Source organism: Phaethon aethereus (genome assembly GCF_964289735.1).
Source record: "Phaethon aethereus genome assembly, chromosome: 1".
NCBI lineage: Eukaryota > Metazoa > Chordata > Aves > Phaethontiformes > Phaethontidae > Phaethon > Phaethon aethereus.
Genome location: NC_138575.1, coordinates 57,886,315 through 57,900,320, shown reverse-complemented (window position 1 = coordinate 57,900,320; position 14,006 = coordinate 57,886,315). Strand labels below are relative to the sequence as shown.

General features: G+C 45.7%; 1 protein-coding gene across 1 annotated transcript in view; it reads left to right on the top strand.

Moving 5' to 3' along the window:
• Positions 1-14,006, top strand: part of CACNA1I (calcium voltage-gated channel subunit alpha1 I) — a gene marked incomplete at both ends in the record, with an annotated part of 155,507 nt that overhangs the window by 80,708 nt on the left and 60,793 nt on the right. The window contains one exon of the mRNA XM_082008638.1: positions 3,374-3,471. Within this exon, the coding sequence (XP_081864764.1) occupies positions 3,374-3,471 (98 nt within the window). The remainder of the gene's footprint in view (positions 1-3,373; positions 3,472-14,006) is intronic.

Genomic DNA, 14,006 nt, shown 5'->3' with positions numbered 1-14,006 from the left:
CTCCACATGTGGCAGTAAGAGATCAGGTACAGCCCAGCCCTGGAGGGGTTACGTGTACAAGATTTCCAAGCAGTGGGGAGCGGGGCTGGCTGGAGAAAGATAAGGGCAAAAACAGCTGGTCTGGCAGTCCCTGAAACGCTGCAGATGCCCACTGACTTCAGCAGAGTTGCTTAGAGATCCCATTTCATTAGGCGAAGGAGGCAACATTTGGATTCACTGGTTTTACCGACACAGAAAATGTGGGGTTTTTTTAATCAATGGAGTTTCATTTCTCCCTGTTCACTCGCAATCCATCGCTGTATGGGCATGCTACCCTTGTGCGAAGAGAAGCACAAATGTAAGCTGATGCTAAAGCCATCGCTAGGACTGCAAAGGTGAGAACAAGCGTCTCTACTGCAAAATTGCACTGGAATTATGTTGGAGTTGTTTTGGATACGATTTACGTGACTACATCATCCACAGGGATTTATGCATCCTGGATGTGTGTCCTTTTACAGCCAAGACCAGGAGGCCTCAGGAAGAGCCATGGGCAGAAAGGGTCTGCTAGGGCTGAGCTCATTTTTGTTAGAAGTTGCTCTCTGAAGGATTTAACAGTTGCCCTTCTCTGACCCATCCTTGGGAAGAGCCTGCTATTTTCATTGGTGGAGTGATAGTTTGTGGGGTTTTTTTTTGTATTTTTTTTCCTAGTTAAACCAGAAAGTAATCACAGCAAATCTGCAGCCACTGAGGGCTGCAGGAGGCTGGCTCACTGCCTGTAGGAGCTGCACGGTTGCAGCTAGGGTAGCATTCGACTTGCTCCAAAAGGACCTACGCTTGCTACTTTGATGATTATTACTTTTCTAATGACACGTGGACTGTGCTATATAGGTGGAAGGCTCATTCTGCCTAGGAGAGGATAGCAATGTGCACCTGGTTATGGTGACTTCCATTGTAATTACCAGTGATGTGGTTGTAGCCACAAGAGGACAGAACTCAAATGGTTTGTAAATGGAGGTTCTACTTTTAAATGAATTTTGTATGGCTAAGTCTAAGAAAAGATGTCACCTCTGCCCACTGATTTTATCTCAGCCCTAGCTCTGTGGTGTTCCCCTGTGCTCAGTTTCTGTGAGGGTCACACTGTTCTCCAGGACCTCTCATTTGATCACTTGCAGTTCAGAAAAGACCACTTTTTGAAATTAGACATGTTTTGGGGCTATTTGCTTGCTTGATATCTGGCAGGGTATGTTTCAGGTTGTTCTGCTACTGCTGAAAAATAATTTTTTGCCTTCAGAGGTCTTTGCCCATAACCGTAGTTCCAAAGTTTTGGCAGGTCTCTCTAATTCTGGAGCAGCAGCATGCTGATGAGGCAATCTTGCTTTATGCCTTTGGAGCAAGGTTGATCAGTGCTTACTCAAGGCCCTTCACAGTGCGTTCGTCTGCACCACAGTTAGGTCCTTTGTGTGATGCCCTGTAGTCATGTCTGTACATTTATGTCAGTGTGTGTTCTTCCTCCTTTTGTACCTGCTTCCCAATTTCATCTGACTAGATCCCAAGTCTCTGTCTATCGCTAATGCTTTCTGTAAGCTATCCAAGTATTGCTGCTTGGTTTGGAGTGGGATTTTTTTGGGGTTGCATTTTTTTGGAGGTGTGAATATTTTGATTATCTGCATGAAATCCATCCTTTCTCCTTCTGCACTCAGTGTATGTGGAACTGACAGCTCTAGGGAGGTAAATGAATGCTACTGCATTTCAGAGGAAGAATTATTTCATGCAATTACCCTAAAAGTGCATGAGAGAACAGAGTGAAAGGGATGAGGGAGAGAAAGAAAGAGAGCATGAGAGAGAACAATCACAACACTTCGACAGGTTTACCCCACTGTGTTTGAAAATCTATCACTCTGACAAGTCCCTTTTGTGAAAGGTGTAGACAGATAACTAGACAATTGCTCTTCAAGGTCCTTTTGAGTGAAGAGGGTGATTGATGGAAGGATCAGTCCATTTCAGTCAACTTTCACTCAAGTAATCTCCCTGATATTTCTTATGGACTGGCTGTATCCCATTTCCCATTCAACATCTTACTTAGGATCTCTGCTTCACTCCTCAGTGGTTCCTGTGCAGAGGGTTTTGGGTGGACTTCAGGTTACTGACTTGTTGGTCTTCCTATATAAATTATAATGGTTTTGGTTTGAGAAGGAGTGCAGCAACAAAAGGCTGTGTCCTTTGTTCCCTCCTTGTTTCCTGAGCATGTTGAAAGCACAAGGAGAACGGAGCTTTTTGTAACTTCATTATTCACACCTGAGAAAAGATTCAGGAGAATCAGTTTCTGCCCTGACTCTGCTGCTATTTCACCTGCCAACTTTGTCACCCTCTTGACCCACTCTGCACATCAGGGTCACCCCAGGGAAGCTGGTGACAACAGCCCATGTCTTCCTGGAGGCCTCATGCACCTGTGTTCACTAAAACATGCAAAATGCTTTGAGATCCTCAGGTGAAAATTGCTGGCCAGCGTAAATGGTTAGTATAATCCAGTTTCTTGCTATGCTTTCTAAGAGGCAGCCAAGTTACTGGACATTTGCCATACTGTGTGAGGAGGGGAGCACTGGGCTAAGGGATGCTGCGCCAGGTCACATTTTTTCACCTGCACCTGCTGCTCTTGCAGCAAAGCCAATACATTCGTCATCGCTATTTGCACTTTGAGGTTATTTAGGGAGCATGATGTTGGGTTAGGGAAGCTAAGGTCTAGCATATGTCCTAAAATTAGGCTTTTCCTCTTTTGGTTGGTGTCAGAAAGGAGTGATTCACAGCTATGGGAGAGCCTGCCTACTTAGCTGAAGCAGTTACTGCTTCAGGTAAAAAGTTTGCCTCTACATGAAGTAAAACAGGTTAGCTGAAGCTACCTCCAGGGGCATCATCCTGCACTGTGAGATGAGGGAAACATGGGGAGCAGCCTGCTGTGCTGCAGGTAACACTCAAGAGAACCGGCTGTGTAGCCCCCCTCCTCCTGACCTCGTGGGAAAAGTCCAGCCCGCATGTGTGCCCTCGGCAGGAGCACACGCTCCTCATTGGGGCATCTTCTCGCAGCTCCTTTCCCTCCTGATGGTTGCAGCAGGTAAGTGTTACTGCAGTTCCTGGCCTCTGTCCTCCTGGCATGCTTTCACCACTTGCTGTCCCGCTGCCGTCTCACAGACAGGCTGTGTTTTCTGCCAGGGCAGCTGTGGGCTCCAGTCCTGCTCCAGAGGGGCTCCCGAAGCCTTCAGCTTTGCTCCCAAAGACTCAGGCTTCATCCCCATGACTTCCAGAAACCCTTCAATGAAGAAAAGATGACTCTCTAATTAAAGCCAAGGTTTTGGATTCTTTCAAACACTTTTTCCCCCCCCCCCCTCTCTCTCTCCAGGATGGTGGAATACTCCCTGGATCTCCAAAACATTAACTTGTCTGCAATCCGTACTGTCCGCGTCCTGAGACCCCTGAAAGCTATCAACCGTGTGCCTAGTAAGTCATGCTTCACTCTCACACCTGCTCAGTATGGGCATGATCAGTAAGGCTGTGTCTGGTGGGTTTCTTCGGGCTGGGTTCAGGTGCAAACTGAGTGGAGGCTGCTGCATGGTGTGTGCAGGCTTTTCCCCATCATGGGGCCAAGGGGTGTTGTTGGATGGGCAAGAAAACTACAGTCTCCCAGCATATCTGCCCTGGCCATCCTTTGTGCATAGCCACGCTGATGGCTCAGGAGCTGAAGCTGAACAACGTGCAGTAAAGGAAAGGGTGTTTTCCCACTCTTACTAAAGAACATTGCAGGTTTGATAATGTCTGCAGCCTCAAAAAGGGATGTGTGTGAGGTCGGGAGAGGGGTAGGCTGGGGGAAGCAGGGACAATATGCTTAGGCTTTCACACACTCTTCCAGATACTCTCATCTGAAATTTTTTCACACCATTACTGCTCAGGGGGATGTGGCACCAGCTATTTTTTCTCTTCTCCTCACCCTCTGCTTTGTACACTCTCTTTTGTGCCGACTACCCCCTCTGCGAGCTGGCATGTGTGTTTAAGCTGGGCTGAGCACCGCTGGGCACAGGGCTGCCAGGTCTGCTGGCGAGGCAGGATGTGTCAGCAGCTGAAGTGCTGCTCACCAGCGCCGTTCAGGTCTGAGACACGTTCCCCAGCTCGGGTCTGCATGCAAACCAGAGAGATGCTGCAGCCCTGGGATGTGAGCCGCAGCCCTGGGGCATGTGCCACACACACGTGCTGCTCCCGCGTGCTCTGCACTGGTGGCTTCTCCACAGCCCTCGCCTCCCCCCTTCCCGGACGCTGGGGACAAGACCAGCCTCTTTGCCACACTTTGCAGCTTTTATTGGTGCTGACCTGTTTCTTCCCTCTTCATCCCTTCTTCTGCCTCTCTCTTTTTTTTGCTCAAGTCAGTGTTGTTCACCCTGCAACCCTGGAATGAGTTAGCAGGCGTTGCTGCCATTATTTAACTATGGGAAATATCGATGGAGGTGGCTCAGGCTTTGCAGTGGTTGTATCTGTACCACTTCCATCAGTGGCAGATGGAAGCAAACTGGCAGGCAGGTTCCATGCTATTGGGGTCAGGGGGTTTCAAGAGCACTCAGCTTGGTCTGCTGTGTCGCTTTATGTTTCTGGCTATTCCCAGTGCAAAGACAGCAGCTGCCACGTGCAGCCCTGTGAGACCCTTGACATTTCTTCCACAAGTTTTCTGTCTTGCAGAACAGCGGGAATTCTCTGCTCCTCTCCATAATCTCCCTAATCAGTCTGTCTGCAGTGGCTAAAACCTTGCCAGAGCTCTCCTAATCCTTCTCTTGAGCTCAGATGCTCCTTTTTCTTTTCCAGATCTGAGGAATTTTGCACAGTCAATCTCCCAGTCTGCATCATATGTTTTTCCTTGTGCCAAAGTCACTGTCATGATGCCACCTATTTCTTGAACGTGCTATGGAGGCAAATTTCAGGGTCTCTGGCTCCATGCAAAACCCTTCTAGAAAGGGGTGTTGTCCCTCTTCCTGGGTGTATTTTTATCTCTGGGCAATATCCAGAGCCAGAGGCTGCTGAAAGGTGTGATGGAGGAACTGAGGCACAGTCCTGTGTGCCCCACATGGCAGGAGAGCACCAGGCAGAGAAGCCGCTGGTTCGGGCACTGAGCACGCACCCAGGCATCTAACAGGTCCATCATGGGGTGATAAAGGTGGGAGCCAAGAACAACCTTTTGGCTATCGACTGTCAGCAAAACAACTCCCCCAGCCTGTCTCCATCTCTCTGCTCCTTGTCCGGAGAGGAGAGGGCTGGGACCCAGCTGCAGGCCTGACTGTGGCCACGCGCTGCGGCTGGGGGCATCTTTTCTGCGAGGGGGTGGCCTGGAGCTCGTGCTTGGCAGGCTCGCCCCTTCCAGGAAGCGTGCGGTTGGCTGCGTGAGGGCAGCACCGTCCTCACGTTATGTAGCCCCCTTTCCTCCTGCTTCATAAGGCATCCTGTGACTCTGCCCAAATTCCACTTTGAGGCTGATCCCTGTTATCAGGGTAGACTTAACACTGGTGGGTAAGTGGGAGCATCTTGAATGACATCCAGTTGACTCCTGCAGATGTCTGCCATGTTAATTGCTAGATGCTGGTGGTCAGGAGCAAGGCTTGACTGGTGAAAAGTCAAGGCCTTGTGTTATTCCTGTTTATCTCCTGGAACAGCCGGAGTTGCCCCACTGCTGGCAGGAGCTGCCTTGGGAGGAGCGGTGTGAGCGGCATCAGCACTGCCCCACCAGGGACCTGTTCTCTCCATGCGGAGGCACCAGGGATGCTTTTGATCATCTCGCCTGACCTTTGCAGAGCACAGGTGGTTGAATTTCCCCTAGTTGTCCTGGCCATGATTCTGTCTGTCTGCTCCTTTGATCAGCATAAAACTCTACCTGTATAAAATCGATGCTGTTTTAATTTCCACTCTGTGGTTAAACCTTTATGTATTTTTCTCGCTACATAAATCTGTGGTTATATGCAGAGAATGTTTTGGAAGAAAGACATCCTGCCATTAATTAAAAAAAAAAAAAAAAAAGAAATCGGATTCCCTGGGAGAGGAAACACTGACTTGAGAGTTGAAAACTGGCAAAGAGGCTGTAAACAAAGGCTTGTGATAAATGGGAGTGAGCTGCATGGGAAGAAGGTGCCTAGTGGGGTACAGCAAACATAATTAATGGGACCTTTGGTCACAAATCTTTTTTTAATGTATTTTTAAAGTTCTTCATTACTGATCTGAAGCAAGAGGAAAGTCTATTAGTGAGATGTACTGATGATACCAAGCTGGAGGTGTTGCAGGTACTAGCAAAGAAAGTGGGAAATAAGACAGCGGGAGGTAGAGGGAGATTGAGGTCTTGGTGGGACCGTGAGGTATGTAGGGTGGGGTGGAGGGTTAATCCCAAAGGCAGATATTTGGCCATGTTCAGAAGACTTCAGTGGGACAATGTGGCCCAGCGTTCACTGGTGGCCATTTCGAAGGCTTCCGTGTGGGCACCCAGGTAGGGACTAATTTTCACAGAGGAGTCTGGCCATGTGGACTGAATAATGGCAGTCTATTGTCAGAAGAACGGACAGGGTGATTAGGAACCTGAGTGATTACTGCATGAGGGGAAGAGCACTGAAGTGGTCTGTCTGGGCAGATTATTTAGTGCCCAAAGAACAGTAACACTCTAATAATCAGCAAGCGTTTGAAAAGTCTACGTGCTAAAGTGAGCAATTTCTAGAGAAATTTGAGAGAAATTTTGTACTGCACGAAGCAAAAAAAGACGCAATGCCAGAAAATTAGGAGGGAGGAAATTCAGAATGACTCTAAGGAAACAGTGGCAACATGGTAGAGGAAAAAGTATCACCTGTTAGATAAGTTAAATAAGCTTATTTTATATTCTTGACAGGTGGGCAAGGCTGAAGTTTAAATGCCCAAATTGGATATGTCTAAATTCTGCTTACCTGTGTTCATTCTCAACACGTTACGGAAAGCCTTTTCTTACAGTGAGATCAGTGAGGCTTTGAAATAACATCCTACACGGAGCTGACAAATACTATTTGTGTGTGCTTGTGCTCATTATGGATAGCATAAAGGATCTATAGACTCTTCTATCTGAGTCATGACAGAAAAAGAAAAGGACAGCCAGCGTAAACAGAAGGTGGCAGATGTAAAGTCCATTAAGGAAGTTCTCCACCCAGTTTGTAATTAGACTGTAAAACTTGCTGCCATGGTGTCATGGTGTAAGCCCAGCTGGCAACTAAGCACCACAAGGCTGCTTGCTCACTCCCCTGTCCCCAGAGGGATGGGCAAGAGAAATAGGGAAAAAAAGCAAAGTAAAACTTGTGGGTTGAGATAAAAACAGTTTAATAGGACAGAAAAGGAAGAGAATAATAATAATCACAACGACAATGATGGTGCTAAAAGAATATACAAAACAAGTGATGCACAATATAGTTGCTCACCACCCGCTGACCGATGCCCAGCCAGTTCCCGAGCTGTGGTCACTGCCTCTCAGCCCCGAGTTTATATACTGAGCATGATGTTATATGGTAGGGAATGTCCCTTTGGTCAGTTTTGTTCAGCTGTCCTCTCATTGCTCCCTCCCAGCTTCTTGTGCACCTCCTTGCTGGCAGAGCATGGGAAGCTGAAAAGTTCTTGATTTAGTGTAAATACTACTTAACAACTAAAACACCAGTGTGTTATCAACATTATCTCATACTAAATCCAAAACACAGCACCGTATCAGTTACTAGGAACAAAATTAACTCCATCCCAGCCAAAACCAGGACACATGGGAAGTCCTTCCAGTCCAAAATCAAGTAAGAGGCACTGTGTAAGTAAAGCAAGCAAAATGGGATGTCCAAGGGGTGAGAGCTCACCTAGAGACACCTCTAGATTTCAAACCTTCCTGCTTCAGGGTTAGAGCTGATCTTTAGCTACTGGTTATCAGCAACTGATTGCATTTATTGCAATTCTCAGCAGGATGTTCTACTGACCATTTTGGATTTCACTTCTGGATGAAGAAGTCTGTGGCTCATTCCTCCATTTGCATGTAATCTTTGAAGTGCACTCAAGAAAACGTGAGGCACCCTAGTTTTGCAATATGTATCGCACCCTCATTACTGCTTATCTCTTGCATTCCTGACTACAGCCCCAGGAACGCTGCCTTTTGGGGCTTTATCTGAAAATGCATGAAACAAAAAATGATAGATTTTTCTGGTCCTATTACCATGTGGTTCAATTCCATGGTGGTGAGCTGGCGCGACAAGCCCCGCGAGTCACCAAACAGGTGTAAAGAGGAAAAAAAAAAAAACCACCCTCCATGTCTCTGTCAGAGGTAGTTGCTTTCTGCTCTGGGCATGGGCTTGGGGTGAAATTCCACATCCAGTTGTTGTTATTATCCTTTAGTGGTTGTGTGGTGGGTTGCTAGGTGAAACATTGCTGTTTCTGCCAGCTCTTTCATCCCTTCGTCTCATGGCAAGGCATAAGGTTGAGGGGGGAGGCTGGTTTTGTTTTATTTCTGCCTGCTTTTCAGCAGGGAGTCTGTAGTTGTTTCTGATCATTTGAATTTCTTTCAATTCTGTTATTCCTTTTTTTTTTTTTTTTGACATTGGAGCAGAAAACGTTTCTTCTGTTTACTCTTTCTTGTCATATTGGTCTTATGCAAAGAAGAGTCCTTGCATTGTGTTTGATGTCTTCCAGTTTCCACTTACAATTTAGTAACTGCTTCATCATTTGGAAGCAGATTACTTCAGCTGACCACACTGTACGGAAGTGAAGGAGTCTGTTGCAGAGTGTTGCATAGCAACTTTATTGAATAGAAAGTGGACACATGTGCTAATACTTTGTGTGTAAGTGCAGTAATACTTATATGGAGGTATAGGCATTAGAAATACAACGTTATATTCTTATTACGGGCTGTGCAGGAAATAGAGTTTCAGTTTTGTGGGAAGTTCTGCTCTTTCTAAATATGTGTTTTCTCAGTCAGAACAAGAATAAACATTACCCATCCATTTTAATATGGTTCTATTCTGCCTAATTTTAGGTGATTTGTTTGGCTTTTTGTTTTTTTCCTATACTTTGTCATGATGAAGAAGTTTAAAAATAAAATCCCCCAACCATGTCATTCTAGAAGTGTTGAAATACAACCTTTCAACTTTATAAAAATGCTTTCCTTGACTCTTGTCCTCCTTTTTGCTAAATGATATTTCAATAACTATCACAACACTGAAGTGTTTCCATTTCAATGAAATAGCATTTTTTTTGCTAGTAAAAGTGCTGTGTAGGAAAATCTTGTTCTAGCTCCATTTGCCTTCATTAATTTTTATTATTATAATAGTTCTATGGGTCCAAATAGATTGGGTTTCTCTACTTTTCTTCTACAGCTCTGAGATATAAACCAAGGCTTGTTAGTTTAATCTTCCTCACGTTTCAGGCCAGGTGAGTGCGACCCAGCGAGCGTCACCAGCAGAGTCAGGAATACAACTGACATCTCCTAACTCTTAGCCCTGCGTTCAGCTCACTAGACTAAAACACCAATATAAAAATAGTCTGAAGCAGCTGAACCCTGGAACGGAAAAAGCAGATGTTTTGTATTTATATTGCCTCCCTTAAATCTGTATTCCGCACCGAGCCACTTGCGTTTGGTGGTGTAAGAGTGCCTAAGACACAGTGGTCTGGCTATGAACCCCACACTTGGCACGGGGGAAAAGTGATGACACTTAGTTCTCTATAAGTGTTTTTGAAGAACTAATTTCACTGATGAGCGTGTATGAAATTAGCTTCTGACTGAGATATATTAGGCTCTAAAACAGTCCCATTTGCAGCTAGATCAGACAAAAAGCATGCGCATTTGTTGGGTACAGTCCTGCCCTGGCAGTTGGAAATGCAAAGGAATTATTGCAAATAATGCAAAGGGTCTCTTCTAAGACACACCCCCTCCCCCCCAGGGTCTTTGCTTCAGTCTTTCCAAAAGAGGACTGATACTCGCTTGTCCTCTTCCAACGTTGATTCCCTTTCAAAAATGCACACTCCTATTTCACTATTTTGGAAGTACATTTGTTCCCTCGTGGGTTTATTTGTGAAGCGATAACTGGAATTCAGATGTTGTTGTATTTTCCAAATATTTAAACTTACCCCATCCACAGTTCTTCATATAAGCTGGCCTGTAAATATTTATTATCACATCTCAGTGACACACAAACCATACATACAGCCACGTGCCAATGTGTACACACAGAGATTTATCCACACACAACCACAGTCCTGAGTAGGTTAGTACGGGGACAAGAGTGATGTTCTCTCACAGCATCCATACACAAAAGTTAAGAGGTCAAAAAGCCCTTTTCCTTCCCTGGTCGGGCTATGTGTGACTCCAATGCATTCAAAGACGAAGCTGCCTGCTTTGTGTAGGCTCTGTCCCAGGCAGGCAGGCAGCGAAAGGATGGAGAAGAGCCGACGGGGGATGGACTCGACCGACGGGGTCAAGTTCAGTCTATATCCTCCCTTCCCAACCCAATCTCCTAGCCAAGTGGAGTGAAGCACGGAACAGAGCTATGTGATTTATGCCTGGAGCAGGCCATTAAAGGATGCCTTTCCTCGGAGAGGGGGGCGGATCGGAGGTGGAAATGTAACTCAGAGCGGCGCTTTCCTGTACGTGCATTCTCTGTCAAGTCAGTTGAGCCCTAAATCAGACAGGTGTGTTCAGGATACAGGCAAAGGGTGCGAGGGGGAGCAGAGCAGCTTGAGCATCAGTAGGGAGGAGAGCAGAGACGGAGCTGGGCTCAAAGGAGAAATGGACGGGAGGCGAGCAGCAGGGTTCGCCGGGCACAGCACGCGAAGGTGTGATGCACCTTTGTGCTTGGGATAACGCAGAGAAAGCGGGGTCGGAGGGAGGGGGAAAAGGGGAGGAAATAGGAACTGAAACAAGGGCAAAGACTAGTATAAAGAAAGTCTGTTGACTCCCTGATAAATACACTGGGTGGGTTTGCAAATGAATTCTTCTCTGGCGCTTTTTAACAAACTTGACCCACAACATGTAGTGCTGGAGGAAGTCTTCAGTCACTGAAGACAGGCTCCAATTTCATTTACTTGTTGTCTGATCTCAGTGCTGTTTTTCATGTGCATTCCACAGTGTGCAATGTATTGCCATGTGTTTAAACGGGTAATCAAAGTAAATTTGGGAGAAAAAAACCCAAAACAAAAAGAAAATTATATCCCTGTGTTAGTATAGCATCATGGCAGGGACCTGGGGAGCACTGAGGTGTGAGAAATGTAGACCTGGTTTGTACCTTGTTTGTGCCTTGTTTTGTACCATACATTGCTTAGTCCCTTTTTTTGCAGTCACAGGTCATGGGAGAAAGTTATCTTTCCCTCTCTGAAGCATTCTGCTTGATTTCACTGTTGTTATAAACAAGTATTCAAAAGTCACAAATGGTTTGTTTGTAGGTTGTCAGATGGGTTTAAAACCATGAGATTTGAAAAAGGAAAAGGGAAAAAAATCACATATTATTTTTATTTTTCCCTTGAGTTTCAGACCTTTAGACCTGTGACTCAGATCTTGTAGTCCTCTTTTTTTTCCTCCCATAGTAGTGAGGAATAGAACCTTCTTCTCTTTTTTTTTTTTTTTACTGTGATCCAAGATTGTCAAGTCATAGCAAGATTTCATGCCTGAAGGTTTATGCTATGCATTCCAAGACTCCCGATAAAAATCACAAGAGTTAGCAACAGTACTTCAGAGTTTGTGTTACTGGAAGTAAAGCAAGCCTGGAAAAAAACACCAAACCAAAAACCAGTCGTAAAGAGACCTTCGCTGGAATCTTTATTTCTCCATTCTCCTCTAGGAGAACCTGCACAGCCAGAATTTAAAAAATGCTTAGCGCCTCGCAGCTCCCACTGTGACAATTCTGCTGCCTGTTCAAACAAGCTCAGCCTCCAGTGTACACAGTGCTCTCGAAAGCCCAGCCACGTATTTTGCTGCCTAAATGCGAGCTGAGCTGTTTCTCAAAATCTGTCCCATGGGACCTATCAAGCAATGGATACCATGGAAATGTGAGCAATAATGACAGTGTATTATGGGGTGAAAGATAATGTCATATTACACTAATGCAAATTACACTTTGTGTGTGTGGGAAGGACAATTTACAACCATGACCTTAAATTTCTCCATCTTTGTGTATTTCAGGCCTGATTCTCCTCTTCACACACATTTCACCTAACATCACGTCACTGCCTGCAGTAGAAGGAAACATGATTCATGATAGTGACAGCAAGAAGAAATTAGCTCCCTTAAATCTTGAGCAGAAGTTGCATTAACACTGTTTTACATAATGTTTTGCATTATTCTGTCCTACTTACACAGTACTAGAGATGTGTAAAGAACTTGAGGGTATTTATAGAATGGAGGCAAGTGGCTCGCAACCACAGTGCTGGAGTTACCTTTTGTCCCAGTGTTAGGTGACCCCTGCAATTCTGAGAGAAAATCTGGCACTGTACGTTTTGAATAGTTTTCACTGAGATTGAATGCAGTCATCATTGCAGTGATAAATGGAGAAAAAAATGAGATGATCAGTGAATGAACAACAGTAGCAGGTGGTAGTAGGTGTTGCTTATTAGATGTTCAGTATTAGAAAAAAGAACAGAATGACAGCAATCCCCTAGAGATGCACCTCTCCAAGAAATAATCTGACACCCAGCTTCACTCTCCAAGACAAGGTTCTTAACAGCCAAAAGCTTGCAAGGGTTAATGAGGCGAGAGAGTAAAGAAGGGGGCTCCTGACTGAGACCTTTGCCTGTGTCTGTTTCTGTTCATGTCACAGATTATGTAGCTACCAACTGTGCTGCGATGGCACATACTGAATGTGAGTGCCTGTGGTGGATGTGGATCCGTGGACCTTAGCTGGGCTCACAGGATCCCTAACAGGTTACGCAGAACATCTCTAATAGGTTGTAGCCTGCTGCAGAGCTGAGGCATCTCCTGTTTGGATCATAGCAAAGCTTGGACTGGGGCCCCTCTGTTTCCAGAGGGGTCTGCATTTAAGTGTCAAGGTAAATGCTCTGGATCTTGCCCTCATCTTTGAGGCCATTGTAACCCTGGGATCAGGTCTGCAATTAGGACGTGTCACCTCTGGGCTTACTTCTTCAAAGCACCTTGGCAGCTCCACCTAGCATGGCCCTGGTTTCTGGTCCCTCTGTAGGGCTGATGAGGCTCCAGTCTGGGTCGTGTGCACCTTGGACAAAGCTGAGAAATATGAGAGTTTGGGGCTGAGCTGACTCCACAGGGTCTGTTTAGATCACCTGCCTCCTGTGAAAGCCTTGGAAGGTGAGAATAGAGTCTGACCCTTCAAGCCACAGTTCATTTTTTACATTATTTGTGATCTGGTGAGAGGATAATTTTCCCTGACCTTGGTGTGTATTTCTCTTAGCATTCTCCAAGGGTTTTGGGTTTTTGTTTGTTTGGGGGGGGGGGTGTTTTTTTGTTTTTTTTTCTTTTGCCATCTTAATAGTCTCTAAAAAAATCCTTTATTAAGAGATCTTCACTGCCCTGTGCTAGAAACTGGGCCTGTTTCTCTGTAGGATTTGCTGTGGGTCTCCAGCAAAGAAATGTGGCAATAACTGCTTGGGGTGTGAGCCAGGCCAGGGCTCCATGGGACTTGTTGCTATATGCTATGTTAAAGGGAATTATCATTTTCAAGGCTGCTGACATATCTGTATGTTAAGTGTCACTAGGAGAGGCCTATTTCCTTGATGTGTCTATGACATTTGATGGGCAGGTAGGAAGGAAAGCTCTGAGGCATTCAGAATATCGAGACTCAACCCTAGCTCGGGCACCTGAGCCCCTTCGGCGATGTGCTGAGCATCGTGGCTGCGCAGTGCCCACGCGTGTGTGTTCTCATCTTCCCCCCCAAGGGAAACAGCGTGTCGCGGGTTTCATTTACACTCTCTTTTTGGTGGTTGTTTTAGCTGAGCCTGTGTTGGGAGGTGTTGTAAGTGGTATCTTTTTTTTCCTCCTCTTACTTTTCTTTTTGATGCTCGTG